This window comes from Protopterus annectens, chromosome 4.part0, assembly GCF_019279795.1.
Source record: "Protopterus annectens isolate FY-2018-M chromosome 4.part0, PAN1.0, whole genome shotgun sequence".
Lineage (NCBI taxonomy): Eukaryota > Metazoa > Chordata > Ceratodontiformes > Protopteridae > Protopterus > Protopterus annectens.
Window position 1 is genome coordinate 1,103,568,423 of NC_056733.1, and position 17,385 is coordinate 1,103,585,807.

The 17,385-nt window shown below is 42.0% G+C and overlaps 1 protein-coding gene across 1 annotated transcript in view; it reads right to left on the reverse strand.

Annotated features, from left to right (window-relative positions):
• DIAPH1 (diaphanous related formin 1) overlaps positions 1-17,385 on the reverse strand; it is a 2,838,381-nt gene that overhangs the window by 2,020,622 nt on the left and 800,374 nt on the right. Inside the window, exon 8 of the mRNA XM_044069079.1 lies at positions 1,809-1,914. Coding sequence (XP_043925014.1) covers positions 1,809-1,914 — 106 coding nt within the window. The remainder of the gene's footprint in view (positions 1-1,808; positions 1,915-17,385) is intronic.

Below are 17,385 nucleotides of genomic sequence, written 5' to 3' on the forward strand. Positions count from 1 at the left end.
CTGTTATATACCTACTACAGAATACTCCCCTGCACTCTTCTGTTACATACCTACTACAGAATATTCCCCTGCACTCTTCTGTTACATACCTACTACAGAATATTCCCCTGCACTCTTCTGTTACATACCTACTACAGAATATTCCCCTGCACTCTTCTGTTATACACCTACTACAGAATATTCCACTATCTAAGAAAGTAGTTTTGCATCCATTTTACTAGCAGTTTTACTGCCATTGTTCTATTAGCAGGTTCTCATTTATATAACTGATACAATGATTTTTGTTTATTATATACTTTTGTCTCTCCTTTATAGTTGACATGCTGAAACTTGTACTACTGGATGTGTCTATATACTACTGTTCCTGCTATTAATTTGAAATTTGATATCTGTACTACTGTTTTTGCCAAATGGCTTGGTCATGGCTGAAATGGTTGTTGGATCAGTGTACTCACCTAAATAAAGTTCAAATAAATACACAGATGGTACCAAATAAGATGCCATCAGTACAAACGGAAAGCTACCTATCTATGATGATAGTAGTGACCAACATTTGCAATAGAGTAGGAACTTGTGGGAACATCAAATAATAATGAGGATCAAACGTTTTATACAACCTGCTGAGCTATAAAGCCGGTATAGTTTTCATTTTACCCTCATTCTTCTTAGGAACTACATTTGTCATCTTTGGTTTAACCTTAGCTTAGGCCTGTAGGAATCTAAGGGCTTCTCATACAACTTCACAAGCTGATCATTTGATTTCTTTGTACAGATTGGGAAGGCTTGTCTCTCCTTAGCTACCCATACTAAGCAAACAATTTAATTTCAGTGCTAATCGATTTCTTCTCTGAAAAGCTTGAAAAAAGAGGAAGGGTGTGCATGAAGATGTGCTGTAAGTCTGACTCAAGGACTCTGTATTTTAGGAATGCATTCTTCACTATCCTTTATAAGCTAAAAGAATAGTCTGTGCTAAAGATGATCAAAAAAAAAAAAAAAACTTTAAAATGCAGGAAATATTACTTAATTTTCTATCCTTAGAAGAAAGATAACAAAGGTCCACAACCAGCGTTTTGAATGCTTTTTACAGACTGCCACTGTCCATAAGGGACATGGGTACCACACCAGGCATGAAGCTGACATTTTCCATCCAGTCCAGATTGTACTCTGATCCATTAAGAATCTAGCTCCAGTCCTATGAATTGTCAGAGAAGGACTTGAAAAAGTACAACAGAGTTATCCTGTTGTAAATACTGAATCTTGCTGAAATTACGAAAGAGTTAAGAGTGGTCAGAGCTACAAAAAGACTGATCAAACATTCCTGGTAAAAAAATAAAATAAAACCACTACTATCTCAATCACAAGCACCTGATTCAAGACATCTTACAAAAAGATTTGTTTTCTTCCTACACTTATCCTCCTCAAAAAGCAAGAATAAATAAAGATAGCACAGCAAGCTCATTGCTCCCAGTCATACCATTACCATAAAATGAGTCTGTACAGGTATCTCTACCATTCAGGTGGCATAGGAGATCTGTCTCAAGCCTTTCCATTCCAAGATGGCTATTTGGCAGTTCAAGACAATTCCTGAACTAAGGTCACAAACATTCACAAAAGGAAGCAATAAACACTGCAGCTCTGCTCCACTGTGAAGCCTGAGCAGAACATTAGGCCACACCATCACTATGCTTAATGAATATGTTATTTGAATTTTTTCTGGAATGCACTGCATCAAGGCTGACTGCGATGTACTGTTGTATGCACAGTAAAATAAGATTGCATAAAAATATAAGTAACCTTTTACTTCTCACCTTAAGAGCCATGTTCCCACTGCTCAGGCCTTCCACTAAAGGTCTGAACCGCTCAATGTTATCCATCTCTGCACGTTCAGTCAGTGATCCCAGAATTCTTTCATACCTAGAAGATACCAAGGTAAAGGTGATTATTCTTCAACAGAGTTCTAGGTAACATTTCAAAAAATAAAAAATGAAGAAGAAAAAATTAGTTCAGATGCAAAGAGGTACATAACACTGAATCAGTTAACTAATAATACAAAAAAGTAATAACCTTGAATTCACTTTGTATCGATGATGCAAAATCTCAGTGTTTATTTGTTCCCGCTACTAGCCTTACAGCTTTTGCCTCAAAAACAATTGTACTAGTTCTGGTGTTTATACTCTATAAATTAAAAGCTCTAAACTAATGGGCAATAAGTGACATGCTGCAAATGAATATATTATTTGAATGAAAGTATACATCTTGGTATAAAATACCATAAATACTGGAGCACAGCAAATAAATACGCAAAAGTTGAAATTATTCACATTAACTCTAAACAAATAATGAATTAGTGAGCTTTTGACTAATATTCATTTGCTGAGCCTTTCAAGTGGTGGTTCCTCTGACTGTAAAACTTGCACTGGCCCATTAAAAGGAACGCAGAGCCTTTGCATTCTAGTATTTTCTGTCCAATGGGACGGTACAGTATTTCTTCTCTATTTTCCCTCATTTAACCTAAACATTCTGTGGATGTTCTGGGGAGGTGAGTGGATAACAACAGTCAGATAATACCATGGCACATGGCCACAAAACGAAAGCCACACAAGTTAAACATGCTAAAGCTCTACCTCCAATAACATCTCAGTGAACACCATCATAAAATGAAAACCACCACTGTGAAATGAGTAGATGATAAAGTGATATAGGCAATATACTTAAAAATCAGTTACGCAATAAACCATCCTAGAGTTAAAACAGAAAAAAGTAATCTGCACACATTTAAGCTATGACTAAACTTATCACACTAAAATAGCATACTTACAACACAGCAAAAGGTCTGATGAACTATGGAAAAAAGAATAGAAAGAACTATCTGAAATACTGACAAAAAGTCCCCAGCTTGAAATGACCGATCAGTAAATTCTAGAAGATAGCAAGTTTAGTGGAATGCTACACACCAACAGGAAAGAATATCACAACAGTAACAGTAACAAGAAGAAAGAACAACAAAAAGTTTGAGACTGCTCTTTGGTTTACAGGAATCAAATGTACCATCAGCACTGGAATAGCTCCTGAATAAAACTATGTGCTGAAGTACTCCTTGCCTCTCTTCTCTACAAGCTCATAAAAGAAGAGTAATTTCCTAATAAGACAAGCCCGGTTATAACCTATGCTCTCAAAACCCAACACTCACTCACTGCAAACCACTCAATCTAAACTCTCCACTACTAATCAGTTTCTGTACTCTTGCCCCAAAACTGTGGCAGTTTCTACATCTCCCCGTAAGAGATGTCAACTCTGACAAGACCTTTAGAAAGACCTTAAAAACACCTCCAGAAGGCTGCTACTGTTAAGTGCTTTCTCAACAGGTTACTATTCATCAAGTTCAGTGGAATTGGCAGAAAAGGAGAGAAACAAGTTTTTGCTGACAGCGGAGTTTCTTTTTTCTCTACTGTCAAGAGGCCTCAGAGTTGTCCCCCCACATGGATGGTGCAGGGAGGGGCTTACCACCCTGCAAAAAAAAAAAAAAAAAAACTTAACCGCAAGGTTCGTCGAGACTTGTTACGCTCTTTTTCCAATCATTCAGCATTCAAAAAAAGTGTTGACGGAGCGACATTCTGGAGCCTTCTGGAGGTGGCCTGCATCTGTCGCCCTTGGGATTCCGAATACTGGCCAAGACTCTTGCCACCCCTAGAGTACCTTTTTTAGGCAAGGTTCAAATGACAAATTCACCACCGTATCAGGTACAAGCAAGCAAAATCTGAGGATAATGCTACTCAGTGTTAGAAGTCTAAACCTCAAAATGCACTCACTCGAGGCACTACTTAAAATGGAGAACATCAACATCTGTGCAGTGACAGAGACCTGGTTCAAAGCTCCAGAGAGCACCCCTGGCATTACCAGGCTATAATTCATACACCTTTCGGCCACCTAACCCAAACCTAAGCACTAAAGGCAGAGGTGTGTCCATATTCATTAAGGATACCCACAGCTCCAGGCTAGTTGCACAGCATAATGCATCCGAGATTATCCAAGTGCAACTAACTCTGGGCAAGACCGCAATCCAAATTGTAGCTTGCTACAGACCCCCCACCATGCCCCAGAATTCCTGCTCTTCATTTCTTGATACACTGAAAAATATTAGAGTACAATCCAACACCCTAATAATGGGCGTTTTCAACTATCCCACCATTAACTGGGAAAGCTACTCATGTACCAACTCTTTTGCTCAACGTTTTCTGGAATTCATAAATTCCAACGCTTTGGATCAACTTATTCACACCCCCACCAGCGGCAGCAATATGCTAGACCTGGTCATTACCAACATGGGCGACCAGTGTTCCACACCAGAGGTCAATTCCTCGTTGGTCAGATCCGACCACAAGCTAATCACCCTAGACATCCACATCCCACCCCAACCCTCCATTAGGGAAACCACCGTAAAAAAATTCTCCAAAGCCAACTTCATACTTAAGACAGAAGTGGCAAACTTCATGAAACCCATGCAGATGGACAACAGAGGTATGACTGCTGAATCCTACACAAATGCACTTTATAAGCACTTACATGAGTGCATGGATTGTGCTATCCCCAACAGAACCAAGATGCTATCCTCCCAAAAAAGGAAGCCAATCTGGTGGTCCCCTGCCATAAACAAACTCTACAACAGAAGAAAGAAACTGTTGCAAAAAAAGAGTAAAATCCCACGACTGATGGAACTCCCTGGTCAGCCTCAGTAAGAAGCGGAGATCCCTCATAAAATCCTCCAAAGCTAGTTACAAAAATAAAATTGCCACGGATTCTAAAGACAACCACAAAGCATTCTATAGCTATGTCAAGAATCTCAATGGCAACACTCAGGTCTGCTCTGAGTTACAGCACAATGGCACTAAATATACAGAACCAACTGAGACTGCCAAAATCCTGGCAGATAGGTTCAGTGCTAACTTTTCCCCCTTCACCCCCTAGAGGGCCCATCTCTACACCGGAAGAATGCAAAGTTCCTGTAATCACGACTACACAGGTATAAAAAAAAAAAAAAAAAAAACTCTCCAAAGCCAAGAACACAGCATCCATGGAACCTGACAATATCCCAGGCTGTGTTCTACACGAACTACAGAACGAACAGGCACCCCACCTAGGTACCATGTTCAATCATAGCCTCACCTCAAGCTTTGTGCCCACTGAACGGCGCACCGCAACGGTTATCCCACGCCACAAAGGGGGAGCCACAACGGACCCTGGGAGCTACTGCCCCATTAGCCTGATGAGCCTGGTCTGCAAGGCCATGGAATGTATCATCATAGAACTTATAAACAAAGACAGTGGTAATCTCCAAACTCTGGATCCCACCCAGTTCAAGTTTGCAAAAGGCAGATCATCTCTCCTAAACCTGATAGACTTCTTTGAAGCAGTCACCAAAGCCACAGATGAGGGTAAGGTGGTTCACACAGCCTATCTAGATCTCGCCAAGGTTTTTAACACCATCCCCCATTCTGGAATTATAGATAAACTCACTAAACTAGGTATAAATCCCTATGTCACAAGATGGGTTGCCAACTGGCTCATGGACAGAACCCACACTGGGAAAGTAGCAGACTCCAAATCCGACTTCAGATCAGTGACAAGTGGAGTACCACAGGGTTCAGTCCTGGGTCCTCTCCTGTCTGATATCTACGTCTCTGAAGTACAGACTAACACAGAAGGTCTTTGGTAATGAAGTTTGCAGATGACTGCAAACTAGGAGCCGTAATCTAAACTACTAACGATGTGGACATCCTACAAAAGGGCCTCACTGAGACAGACGCCTGGTGTCAAAGCCATGGCCTCAAGCTCAATGCCAAAACGTGCACTCTCATCCCCTTTGGTAAAAACTCTGTACCCATTAACTACCACATAGGTGGTAATCTACTTAATACCAAAAGTGTGACAAGAGACCTTGGGATACAGGTGGACAGTAGTCTCTCCTTTCATAATCACATCACCACAGTGGTCAGGAAATCCTTCTACGTGGCACACCTCATTACAAAAGGTTTCTCATCCAGAAAAAAAGAGGTAATTTTCCCCTCTACTCATCACTCAGACCCATTAAAGAGTACAACGCCCCTTTTGGTATGTACCCCACAAGACATCTACAACAACTAGAAAGGCCGCAGAAATACTTCACAAAGAGGATTACTGGCCTCAAACAGATGCCCTACGCAGACTGTCTCAAAAAACTCCAGCTTTACTCCGTCGCATATCGCCTACTCAAAGGCGATCTCTGCTCAACATACAAAGCTATGTCAAACCCAGAGCTGTTGGACATGCCCTCACTTAAAGAAATCCCAATCCCTCCGAGCTACACACTGTAGGTACCTAAACCTTGTCACCACAATAAAAAGAACATGCTGGAGGGATAGATTCCTGTCCCAGAGATTTCCCATACTCTGGAACAGACTACATGTCTATGTCAAACAGAGCTCCTCATTAGCACACTTCAAGAAAAATCTTGATGATTAGATGGAAATAGGAAATTCACCCCTGGGATCACTTCTGTGGCTCTGCTCGACAGGGGCACAGGAAAATAATTTTCTTGGGTGGCGAAAGCCAGGGTAACTATTTGGCTAGGCTTATTTAGGCCCTAGGGCTAATAGCCTAGTACCTACCTATGAACCTATGACATGTATCCTCTCTCAACAGCCTTTCACCCTAGCTCTCCTCCTTCCTTACCCATGAAACTACAACATCACACTACTTATTCACAGTAGTGAAATGGTAGTGACACTTTTACCATTAACGCTGGCTCTTTCATCCTCGTTTGTGTGATATGACTTATGGGTCCTCAATCAGATAAAACTAGTTTTCCAACCTCAAGCCCTCTAAATTTTTATTTCCTACAATGCATCAGGTTTGTAAAGTTTCCTCAGACTGAGCCTGGTGACCACAGGAACAGACAACTGTACTACAGACCTCTAAAGGTGGCAGGTCCTCCCAGTCCTTCAGAACTAGATTAAAGGAAGGGGGAATTGGACAGGCAGACATGAAGAGAATTCAGCATTACGTTAAGTACGCAAGTAATGTATCCTATTCTCCATGTCCACCCAATTTGACTTGTGGGACAGATGTCTCAGCTACTTAACACCCAGGTGGTATCACAACAGAACTTTTGAGGACAGTGGCCCGAAACAAATCTCTAGACCTAGAAATCATGCCCAGTTTATAATGTTTAGCAATGGTATGTAAAGTAGCCCTGCACAAATCTCATCTACAGAAGAGTTCCTGAATAAGGCATCAGATGTGGCCACGTCTTGTAGAATGATCCACTGGCCTAAGGGGCAAGGTAGGATCACTGGAAGCATAAACACGTTATCCAATCCAAAAATCATCTAGACAAGGTCACCTTGGAAACTTTTAAATTCAATCTATTTAAAACAAAGAACACAAACAGTTGAGGTTTTTTTTTCTGTTAGCCTTGGCTCTATGAAGACAACTCAATTGTCTGTGCATATCTGACATGTAAAGCAAATGTTCACCCTTGTTGGAGTGATTGGGAAAGAATATTAGAAGATGGATGGGTTGGATTCAAGCCCGATTCAGATGTCTCCTTGTGGAAAAAAGGAAGTATTAGTGCTTAAAGCGATTCCATCTTTTGAAAAAACAAATAAGGTGGAGAAGATGATAAAGTATATAACTTAAAAATTCTCCTGGCATCGGTTATAGCAACAATGAACAAGGTGCCCCAAGATAAGACTGTTAAAGAAGTGGTGAACACTGTCATATATTAACTTTATTAAGGCCTCTAACACAAAATTGAGGTCCCAAGGAGGGACTGGGTCCTTACATTGGAGGATAAAGCAGAAACATACTCTTAAGAAAGGATTAACAATATATATATATATAAGACAGGCTAATGCATAGGAATCAAAACCTTGGCGTGAAAAAAAAATTGAAATGCTTAAGAAGTTGGTTATGCGAGTCTTCCAAATTGACTGCACACTGACCAATGGGTTGATTTCAGCTCTCCCAGTAGGCAAACAGAAATTGACAAGAGAAAGGCTACTGAAACTGTCTGTTGATAAAATTCAGTCAACGACTAGTAATTACACTGCCTGGATGCCGGCTAAGGAGAAATTTGGAGAACCTGAGAGAAAATATGAGAACATTAATCAAGACTAAGAAGCAGGGTCAGAGTACGTAGATAATTCAGCTCTAGAAGGCATTACAGTAAGAGGTCACCAAAGAAGTGCCTTAAGTAAGGACTTCCCCTATAGTATAACCGCTTAGTTAGATACTCACTGGGTTACTGTATGGAAATTGCACTGTTGCTGATATCTCCTACTTAACAGCGAGTGCAGCTGCCCCTTTCACCTTACTGTGTAAATACTCAGGTGTCTTAGGAGTGCTTGCCATACCTGGCTTCCTTCCTACTGTAGCCAATTTATCAATTCTACTGCTGTACCTTAGAAATTCTCCAGTCACTCAGCTGTAAGGCACAGTGACTTATTATTGATTTTTTGGTTGCTATCCCCTGTCTGCTACATACATTTCACTCAACTACCGGACTACTTTCTCCCTTCAGGGCAAGTCTTGTTCCATCTCCCTTAGAAGCTTCATGCTGCTAGTTCATACACGGTCTTGGTCTACCTCCCGCTGATACTATCTTCTTTATTTTTCATGGTAATACTTTCCATCTTTTTGCTATTAATCTTTAAGACTGCCACTGCTGTTGCTGTCAACCAGTCTAGTAAGACATTTTTACTTACCTTTTGATGATCCTGACTTATTGTTTTCATGCAGGTCTCAGTTTGATAACTCTGCGCTCAGCTTCACTTCACTCTCCATCCTACCTCCATTCCCACCCACCCTAACATCACTTCCTTTATACAATACAAACCCTTCCTAAATTCCAACCTATCATAGGACCCCCCCCCTCAATCCTCCCACCTGCAGCAACATAACCTTCTCAATGCCCATTCAGTGTCTCACACCACTCCCAGCCAAAGACATTTAAATTTGCCTCAGCTGCTCTTGACACAATTACACACACCTACATTTCACTATCAGTATCTCTGACAGACTTCAAATATTGTTGGTACTCCTCCACTTCCTCTCTCACATTACATAATTAAAATTAATATTGTTATATGTCTTATTAATTCTTTGCTTACTTCTTATAGGTTCATAGGTTCATACTAGGCTATCTGCCCTAGGGCATTTATAAGCCTAGCCAAAGTGTGTTTGTTTGGCTTTCGTCACCCATTTTAAATTAATTTTGCTATGCTCTTTTTCGAGGTTAGTATACTGTGCCTCTGTCTAACAGTGACACAGAAGTGATACCTGGGGTAAACCTACGATCTCCCATCCACTCATCAAGATTCCTCTTGAAAAGTCAATGAGGGACTCTGCCTAACCTGGACTGGGATTTTATTCCAGAGTGAAGGGAGCCTCTGGGTTATGAATCTGTCCCTCCAGCATGTCCTATTTATTTCAGTGCTGAGGTTCAAGTCTCTCGAGCGCATAGCTCGATGGGATTTGGATTTTCTGAAGTGCAGCATGTCCATTAATTCCGGGTTGGACATAGCTTTATACGTCAGGCACAGATCGCCTCTGAGCAGGCAGTATTGCCACTGAGTAGAGATGGAGTTTCTTTAACCGGGCAGCATATGGCATATCTGTTTGAGCCCTTTGATCCTCTTGGTGAGGTACTTTTGGGGTCTTTCCAGTTGCTGCAGGTGTCTGGTAAGGTACATCCCAAAAGGGGCATTGTACTCAATTATGGGCCTGATGAGGGATGAGTAAAGAGGCACAATGACCTCCCCTGATCTAGATGTGAATCCCTTCATGATTAGGTGGGCTATATAAAATGTTTTTCTAACCACTTTGGCCACGTGGTTGTCAAATGAGAGAGTGCTATCAACTTGGGTCCCCAGGTCCCTAATTACTTCTTCTGTACTTAATGGATTATCACCTATGTGGTAATTTGTGGGCACTTTGTTTTTGCCAAAGGGGATGACTATACACTTTTTGGCGTTTAGCTTGAGGCCATGGCTCTAGCACCAGTTGTCTGTTTCTATGAGGCCCTTTTGGAGGATGCTTGTGTTGGCTGGAGAGTCGATTATGGCGCCCAGTTTGCAGTCATCTGCGAACTTGGTCAGCCACAGTCCTTCCGTGTTGGCCTGTACCTCCGAGAAATACATATCGAACAAGACAGGTCCCAGGACTGAGCCTTGTGGGACGCCATTTGTAACTGGTTTGGAGTCTGACATGGCTCCAGTAATTCTAACCATGTGGGTTCTGTTCTTGAGCCAGTTTGCAACCCATTTAGTGACATAGGGGTTTATATTTAAGCTGGTGAACTTATCTATAATGCCCAAGTAGGGTATTGTATCGAAGGCTTTTGCGAGGTCCAGGTAAGCTGTGTGGACCACCTTCTCCTCATCAATGGCCTTGGTGACTGTTTCAAAGAAATCAACCAGGTTTAAGAGGCAGGATCTGCCCTTAACAAAGCCAAACTGGGTAGAATCCAGTGTCTGTAGGTCCCCAATATCTTTATTTATGAGGTCCATGACGGGCCTTTCCATAGCTTTGCAGACCAAGCTAGTCAGGCTTATGGGGCGATAGTTTCCAGGATCCGTTGAGACACCAGCTTTGTGGAGAGGGACCACTGTTGCTGTACGCCACTCTTTGGGTACATATCCTGCAGTAAGGCTGAGATTGAACAGTAGTTTTATGTTTGTTTTTTTTTGCTTTGGAGAGGGTGGCTCTTACCTGAGCATCTGAGATGTCAGGGGGGCAGCACTCTGCTGGGATAGAAGTTTGCTCTTTTGGTGGGGAGGAGCGGGAGAAGTTTGCACTGAACCTGTCAACTAGGATGTTGGCAATGTCTGTGGGTTTGGTGTACTTTTTGTCATTCTGGACTAATTCTGAGCATATCTGAGAATTCCCACCCAGGTTCCTAACATAACTAAAGAAAGCCTTGTGATTATCCTTGGTGTCCTGTGCAATTTTTCTCTCGAAGCTGGCCTTAGACGATTTTATGAGTGCCTGTAGTTTTTTGCTAATACTGATCAGAGATGCCTTCCCTTTTTGGGATTTTGCTCTATCATGTAGTAGCTTCCTCCTTCTATTGTATAGTTTGTTTATGGCTGGGGTCCACCAGACAGGACCGTCTGCCTTTGGAGGATTGGGTGTTGGTTTTATTTGGGATTGCATGATCCATGCATTCCTGAAGGTGTTCATAGAATGCGTTTATAAAGGATTCTTGTGTCTGGGCCATATTTTCCACAGGCCCGGGGGCTTTGAAGGATTCCACCTCGGTTTTGAGGAGTGTGAAATTTGCTTTAGAGAAGTTTTTCACTATGGTTTTATGGGCAGGGGGTGGGGTCGGGATGTGAATATCCAGTTAGATTAGTTTATGGTCTGATCTTACCAGTGAGGGATACACTTCTGGTCTGGATCATAGAGTCCCCATGTTGGTGATGATCAGGTCCAGTATGTTTTCCCCTCTTGTGGGAGTGGTAACAAGTTGTTCCATTGCATTTGAGCTTATAAATTCTAGGAACCTTTGGGCTAGGGTGTTGGAGCTAGAGTAATGCTCCCAGTCTATGTTTGGGTAGTTGAAGTCGCCCAATATAATGGTGTTTGGAGAGACCTTCATATTTTCCAGTGTTTTCAGGAAGGCCGAGTGTGGTTCCTGGGTTTGGGAGGGTGGTCTGTAGCAGGCTATAAACTGGAAGGCAGTTTTACCCACTGTTAGTTGCACATGGATAGTCTCTGATGCTTCGTGCTGTGCCACCAACCTGGAGGTGTGGGTATCTTTGATGAATACTGATACTCCCCCTCCTTTTGTGGTTCGGTCCAAGTTTTGGGGTCGAAAAGCATGTTACGAGGTATAACCTGGTAGTGCTGGGGTGCTCTCGGGAGCCTTGAACCAGGTTTCTGTTACTGCACAGATATCGATGTTCTCCATGCTAAGGAGAGTTTCGAGTGCATGCATCTTGAGGTTTAGACTTCTGGTGTTGAGTAGCATTACTCTTAGTTTCTTATCCCTTGTGATACCTATGGAGGTGGGTTTGTCTTTTGAGTCTCGCCTAAAAAAGGCACTATGGGGGTAGCAAGAGCTTTTGCCAATATCCGAAAGCCCAGGGGTGACAGGTGCAAGCCGTCCCTAGCGAAGCATCGTGGCTTGTCGAGCATGTCATCCCAGGCTGACAGGCATTGTATCCCCTTTGAATGACACCAATACTTAAGCCAATTGTTGAAACTGATCATCTTGTCTTCATATTGTGGCATCATTCTTGGTGAGGGTAAGATGCTACTCAAGGTCAGGGTCATACCGGCCTGGGCTACATGCTCAGAGAGCTCCTCTATGTCTCTTTTCATGTAGTCCAGGGAGGTACGTCTCAGGTCATTCACACCAGCATGGACAATGACTCAGTCATATTTGTACTTGCCTTGGAGTGACCTGAGTGCTTGTGTTATGTGGCGGATCCTAGCGCCCGACAGGCAGCTCACCATGACCTTCTCCTTGTTCAGCCTGGTGAGCAGGACGTCAGTGTGCCTGACGATAGTCACCTATTACAAGTGTATCAGGTGTGTTGTTTAGCCTTAATGGCTGTGACTGTTCGGCACACTGGCTTTGTGAGCTATGTGTTGCACGTGTTTTGTTTTGGGGTAGCGGTTGCTTGGATGTCTGCATTGGAGGTCTCTGCTGTTTAGGCAGATTTTTATTTAGAGCCTCCGAGTATGTTTTTGTGTGTTTATGTGTTTGGTTTGCTGTCGTGGTAGGTCTATGAGACTGGAATTGTAGTGAGTGTGGTTTCCTTCTCCTCCTGACTGGTTACACCAGTACTGAGTTGAGAGAGCTTAGCCTCCAGTTTGGCTATATGGTTGCATCTCTCACATGTGTTGGAATTTGCTGGGAGGAGGAGAGGGTTGTCTGTGTACATGAGGCAGTTGTAACATTGCCTCAAGATTCCCAGATTCACCAGCTGGACCGGAGAGGCGATTGACAACTGACCTTTGGACATGCTAGAATAGTATTGGGAATTCCTTTATAATTGAAAAAAGGGCCAATGGGGAACAAGGTACTCAAGGGGAGTTTGTGAGGGTGTAGTGCTTTTAATTTTTTAGTGCTGACCTATATAATTGCTTTAGTGAGCAAGTGCCAGGTAACTTAAATGCAATGTGTTACAGGTAACTTAAATATAAAAATGACAAACAGTAACTTTCAAGTGAAACAAGGAAATAAGTACAGTAAGCAATGCAGATATCACTAGGGATCCACAGAAGCGCTGAAAAGCCACGTTTTAGGTGGAATTAGCATTTCAGGGAAATAACAAGCATACAAACAAAGCTAGATTCAGCAGGCCTGGATCTAGTCTATGCTACAGCAAACAAGGTGTACCAATTTCAGTAAGAAACAGTTCAAATATGCAGGCACTATAAGCCTTTAACCAGAAATTCCCAGCTCAGAAGGGTAGAGTCCAGCCTCTCCTCACACAAGAGTGTAGACCACGAACCTTCTTAATGTAAAATAACTGGCCTGAAGCCCAAGTGCTTAAACCAGAACTAATACACTTTTAGAATAACAGACACTGAGCCCTCAATCAGCAGTTCCCAACTTAGAAGGATGTAAGCTACGTGTCCTGCCACCACAGTGCAGGCCCAAACCTTCTTAATGTAAAACAACTGGTCTGAAGCCCAAGTGCTTAATCCAAAAGACTTAGAATGATAGCTACACTTTAATCACGTTACTACCAAGCAGTAATAAATGCAACTGAATACTTTAAAGAATGCCTGGATTAGTGCTCAAGTTATACAAACAAAGCTAGATTCAGCAGGCCGGGATCTAGTCTATGCTACAGCAAACAAGGTGTACCAATTTCAGTAAGAAGCAGTTCAAATATGCAGGCATTATAAGCCTTTAACCAGAAATTCCCAGCTCAGAAGGGCAGAGTCCAGCCTCTCCTCCCACAAGAGTGCAGACCACGAACCCTCTTAATGTAAATGACATTTACTCCAGACATTTCTCTGCATTTACTCCAGCTCTGACTCCCACTTCATACTACACCTCACTCTTCCCTGTAACCACTGAAATTTCAAATGTTTCTACAACTATTGTCTCTCTTTCTACTGCTACTAACATCCTAACAAACTATCACTGTATGTATTCAACTCTATACACCTCTCATATTGCAGTTGACTTAGAAAAATATAAAATCAGAAGTAGCTACATCAATATCTCTGTCACTTTAACCTCTCCCCTTATTTTTACTTTAAGCACACTACTTTACTACCACTCCACTCAAAAAATAAAACTCATATAAGTCCCCTCTAAATCAATAAGCTACTACTCAAAAATCCCACAGTGCACTGAAATGCACCTCAACCTTGGCCCCAAAACACACTAATTTCAGCAGTAAAGAACCACCTCTTCAAAATTGCAACTTGGCTATCTTTCGACCACCAGTTCAAACTATACCTCTTCCCAGTTGTACTATCCTACTATTAAACCACCAATTAACCACACTGATAAAACTAGAACATCAAACCCCTTACCCCATTATTCTCCCACTGGTCTTCGAAAAAAAAATGAATATTGTCACTATCAATCTCAGTAACATTGGTAAGAAAATTACAGAACTACATGTCCGGATAACATAGAACAGCCCTGATATTCTTGCCATTACAAAAACCTGGCTTAAGCCTAACATTAAAGATTCTTCTCACGCTAAGCTAATGTATTTTCAGAGAAGAGAGGCTTCCATAAGAATGCAGGTAGTGTAGCCTTAATTTATCCAAGATTGTAAGTTTCTCCGTATTTGCAAAACATTCCAAAATTCCAAAATGCTGAAATATTTAGATCACTGCTAACGTTTAATAAAAAAACAATTATGCTTTGTTACAGTCTATTATTTCACCCTGAAACAACATACCAACTTTAGAATAACTTCTCTCCTGGACAAGTAATATACCTTATGAAAATATCATATTAGAAAATGTAAATATCAACTGGCAAAACTTCAAGTCAAACATTCCCCTCAGCTACTACAAACATTACTGGCTACACACAACTTACCAAAACTCCAACTAGGTTTAAATATACCACAGCAAAGGTGTAATTCTTGACTGGATATTGTTTTCTAACCCTAATAAATTTACAAACTCTTGCCCTATCCAAGCTCACTCAGAGATGACCTTCCAGCCTATACCTAATGAAATACCACCAACCAGCTTAAAACACCCCAAAACCTTTCCATATTTAATAAAGACTCCATCAATACAATGAAGGCCTTTAATTGGTCTACCCTAAAAAAATCTTCCACTTGATAAGGCAGTCAATAATTTTAATACCTTATTATTAAACCCTCTGAACAGCCATGCCCCACTCTGCAAAAGAACAATTAATTATACACCATGGCTTACTACCCAAACAAAAACTAAAACGTCTAACAGAGAAAGCTTAGAAAGAATGGCTTACACTTAGAACTTAGACTGAAGAAAATGGCGTCGGCTGCATCTTATATACCCCTGTTGCACTGATGTCAGGGAAGAAGCAACAGCAACCGACGTCGGACCAAGACTTTGGAACTCAGGCCGACTGAGGGACCGCCTGACGGCAGGATAACCCAAGTGTAATGACTGCAGCAGTGTAACACGATGAACATCTACTTATAACATGCAACTTTAGAGAGAATTCTGAAATCTGAGCAACACAATAAAAACAAGTTAACATATATTAAAAAAGTACAGTTTTATACCTACCATAAATGTAGATGTTCGAGTGCTAATACAGCTGCAGTCATAACAGATGGGTTCTCCTGAATTCCAAAGTCTAGGTCGAACCAGCAGACGCCATTTTCTCAGTTTCCCCAGATGTCAGGTGCCCCCAGAAGGAAGGCAAAACATAAATTTATGTAGTAAATCAAATGCAATATAATCAAAAAACAGTAGTTGCAAGCAAATACACCATAAAAGAATATCCCAATGAGGTTGTATGAGGAGGTGTTAGCCATAAGGCCTGTCCCAAGAGGGGAAGGAGGGAGGGAAAACCTGGACTGCAGCTGTATTAGCACTCGAACATCTACATTTATGGTAGGTACAAAACTGTACTATGTTCATCGTGCATACAGCTGCAGTCATAACAGATGGGTAGAATCCCAAAGCTAATAAAGGGGTGGTAGGCACTAAGTGGAACTAGGTGGATCCAGGATGCCCTGCAAGACTGCAGTGGCAAAGCCCGCTCTAGTTTTGGAGTATAATGGCAGGTGATAGTGCTTGGAGAAAGTATGTACAGAACTCCAAGTGACTGCTTCCAAAATATCTTTGGTAGGAACCCCCCCCCCCCCCGAGGAAGGCAGCAGAGGTAGCTGTGGCCCTTGTGGAGTGAGATCTGATGCCTGTAGGTACAGTTTTACCATGAAACGAGTAACAAAAGCGTATGCAGTGGGCTATCCACTTTGAGATTGTCTGTTTGGAAATAGGCTTCCCTTGAGCAACTGTAGCATAGCACACAAAGAGTTGCTCTGATTTTGTGAAAGGCTTTGTTCTGTCCAAATAATAACGGAGCTGTCTGTGAATGTCCAAGGAATGTAGTAGCCTCTCCCCTTTGTTTTGTGGATTAGGGTAAATAAGTGGATAGCCTGATTCAAGGCTACCCTGGATACTACCTTTGGCATAAATGAAGGATTGGTTCGTAAGGAAACTCTGTCCTGATGGAAAATGATGAAAGGCTGCACAGCCATGAGGGCTTGTAGTTCCGAAACCCTGCGTGCTGAGGTGATAGCTAGAAGTAAGGCTGTTTTCCATGAAAAATATTGCAGATCTGTTGAAGCAGCTGGCTCAAAAGGAGGCAGGGTTAGTTTTTCTAGAATGAAATTGAGGTCCCAAGCCGGTACTGGTTGCTTCCTTGGTGGTTTTATATTCTTAGCCCCCCTGAGGAACTGTCTTAAGAGAGGGTGAGAGAATGAAGGAGGATCAGTGTTGTATTGTGCAGAAATGGCTGAAGCATGGATTTTGATGGAGGAGAATGAAAGTCCACTGCTTAGCAGCTCGGCTAGGTACTGTAGTATTTGAGGTAAATTCAGTATTCCAGGATTCTGACCCTTTTTCTGATTCCAGACACAAAACCGTTTCCATTTTGCGGAGTAGGCTTTTCTAGTAGAAGGCCTTCTGGCCTACAAAATGACATCCTGCACCTCCTTGGAGAGTAGAGTCTGCTGTGAATTTAAGGAATTCTCCATGCGGCTAGATTGAGTGTTTTCAGCTGACTGTGAAGAGTTTTGAAGTTGTGCTGAGTCAGTAGAAGAGGCATTAGAGGCAGGATCCATGGTGGGGAATGCGTCAGGCTCCTCAGGAGTGGGTACCAGTGTTGTCTTGGCCAGTCTGGAGCAATGAGAATCATCT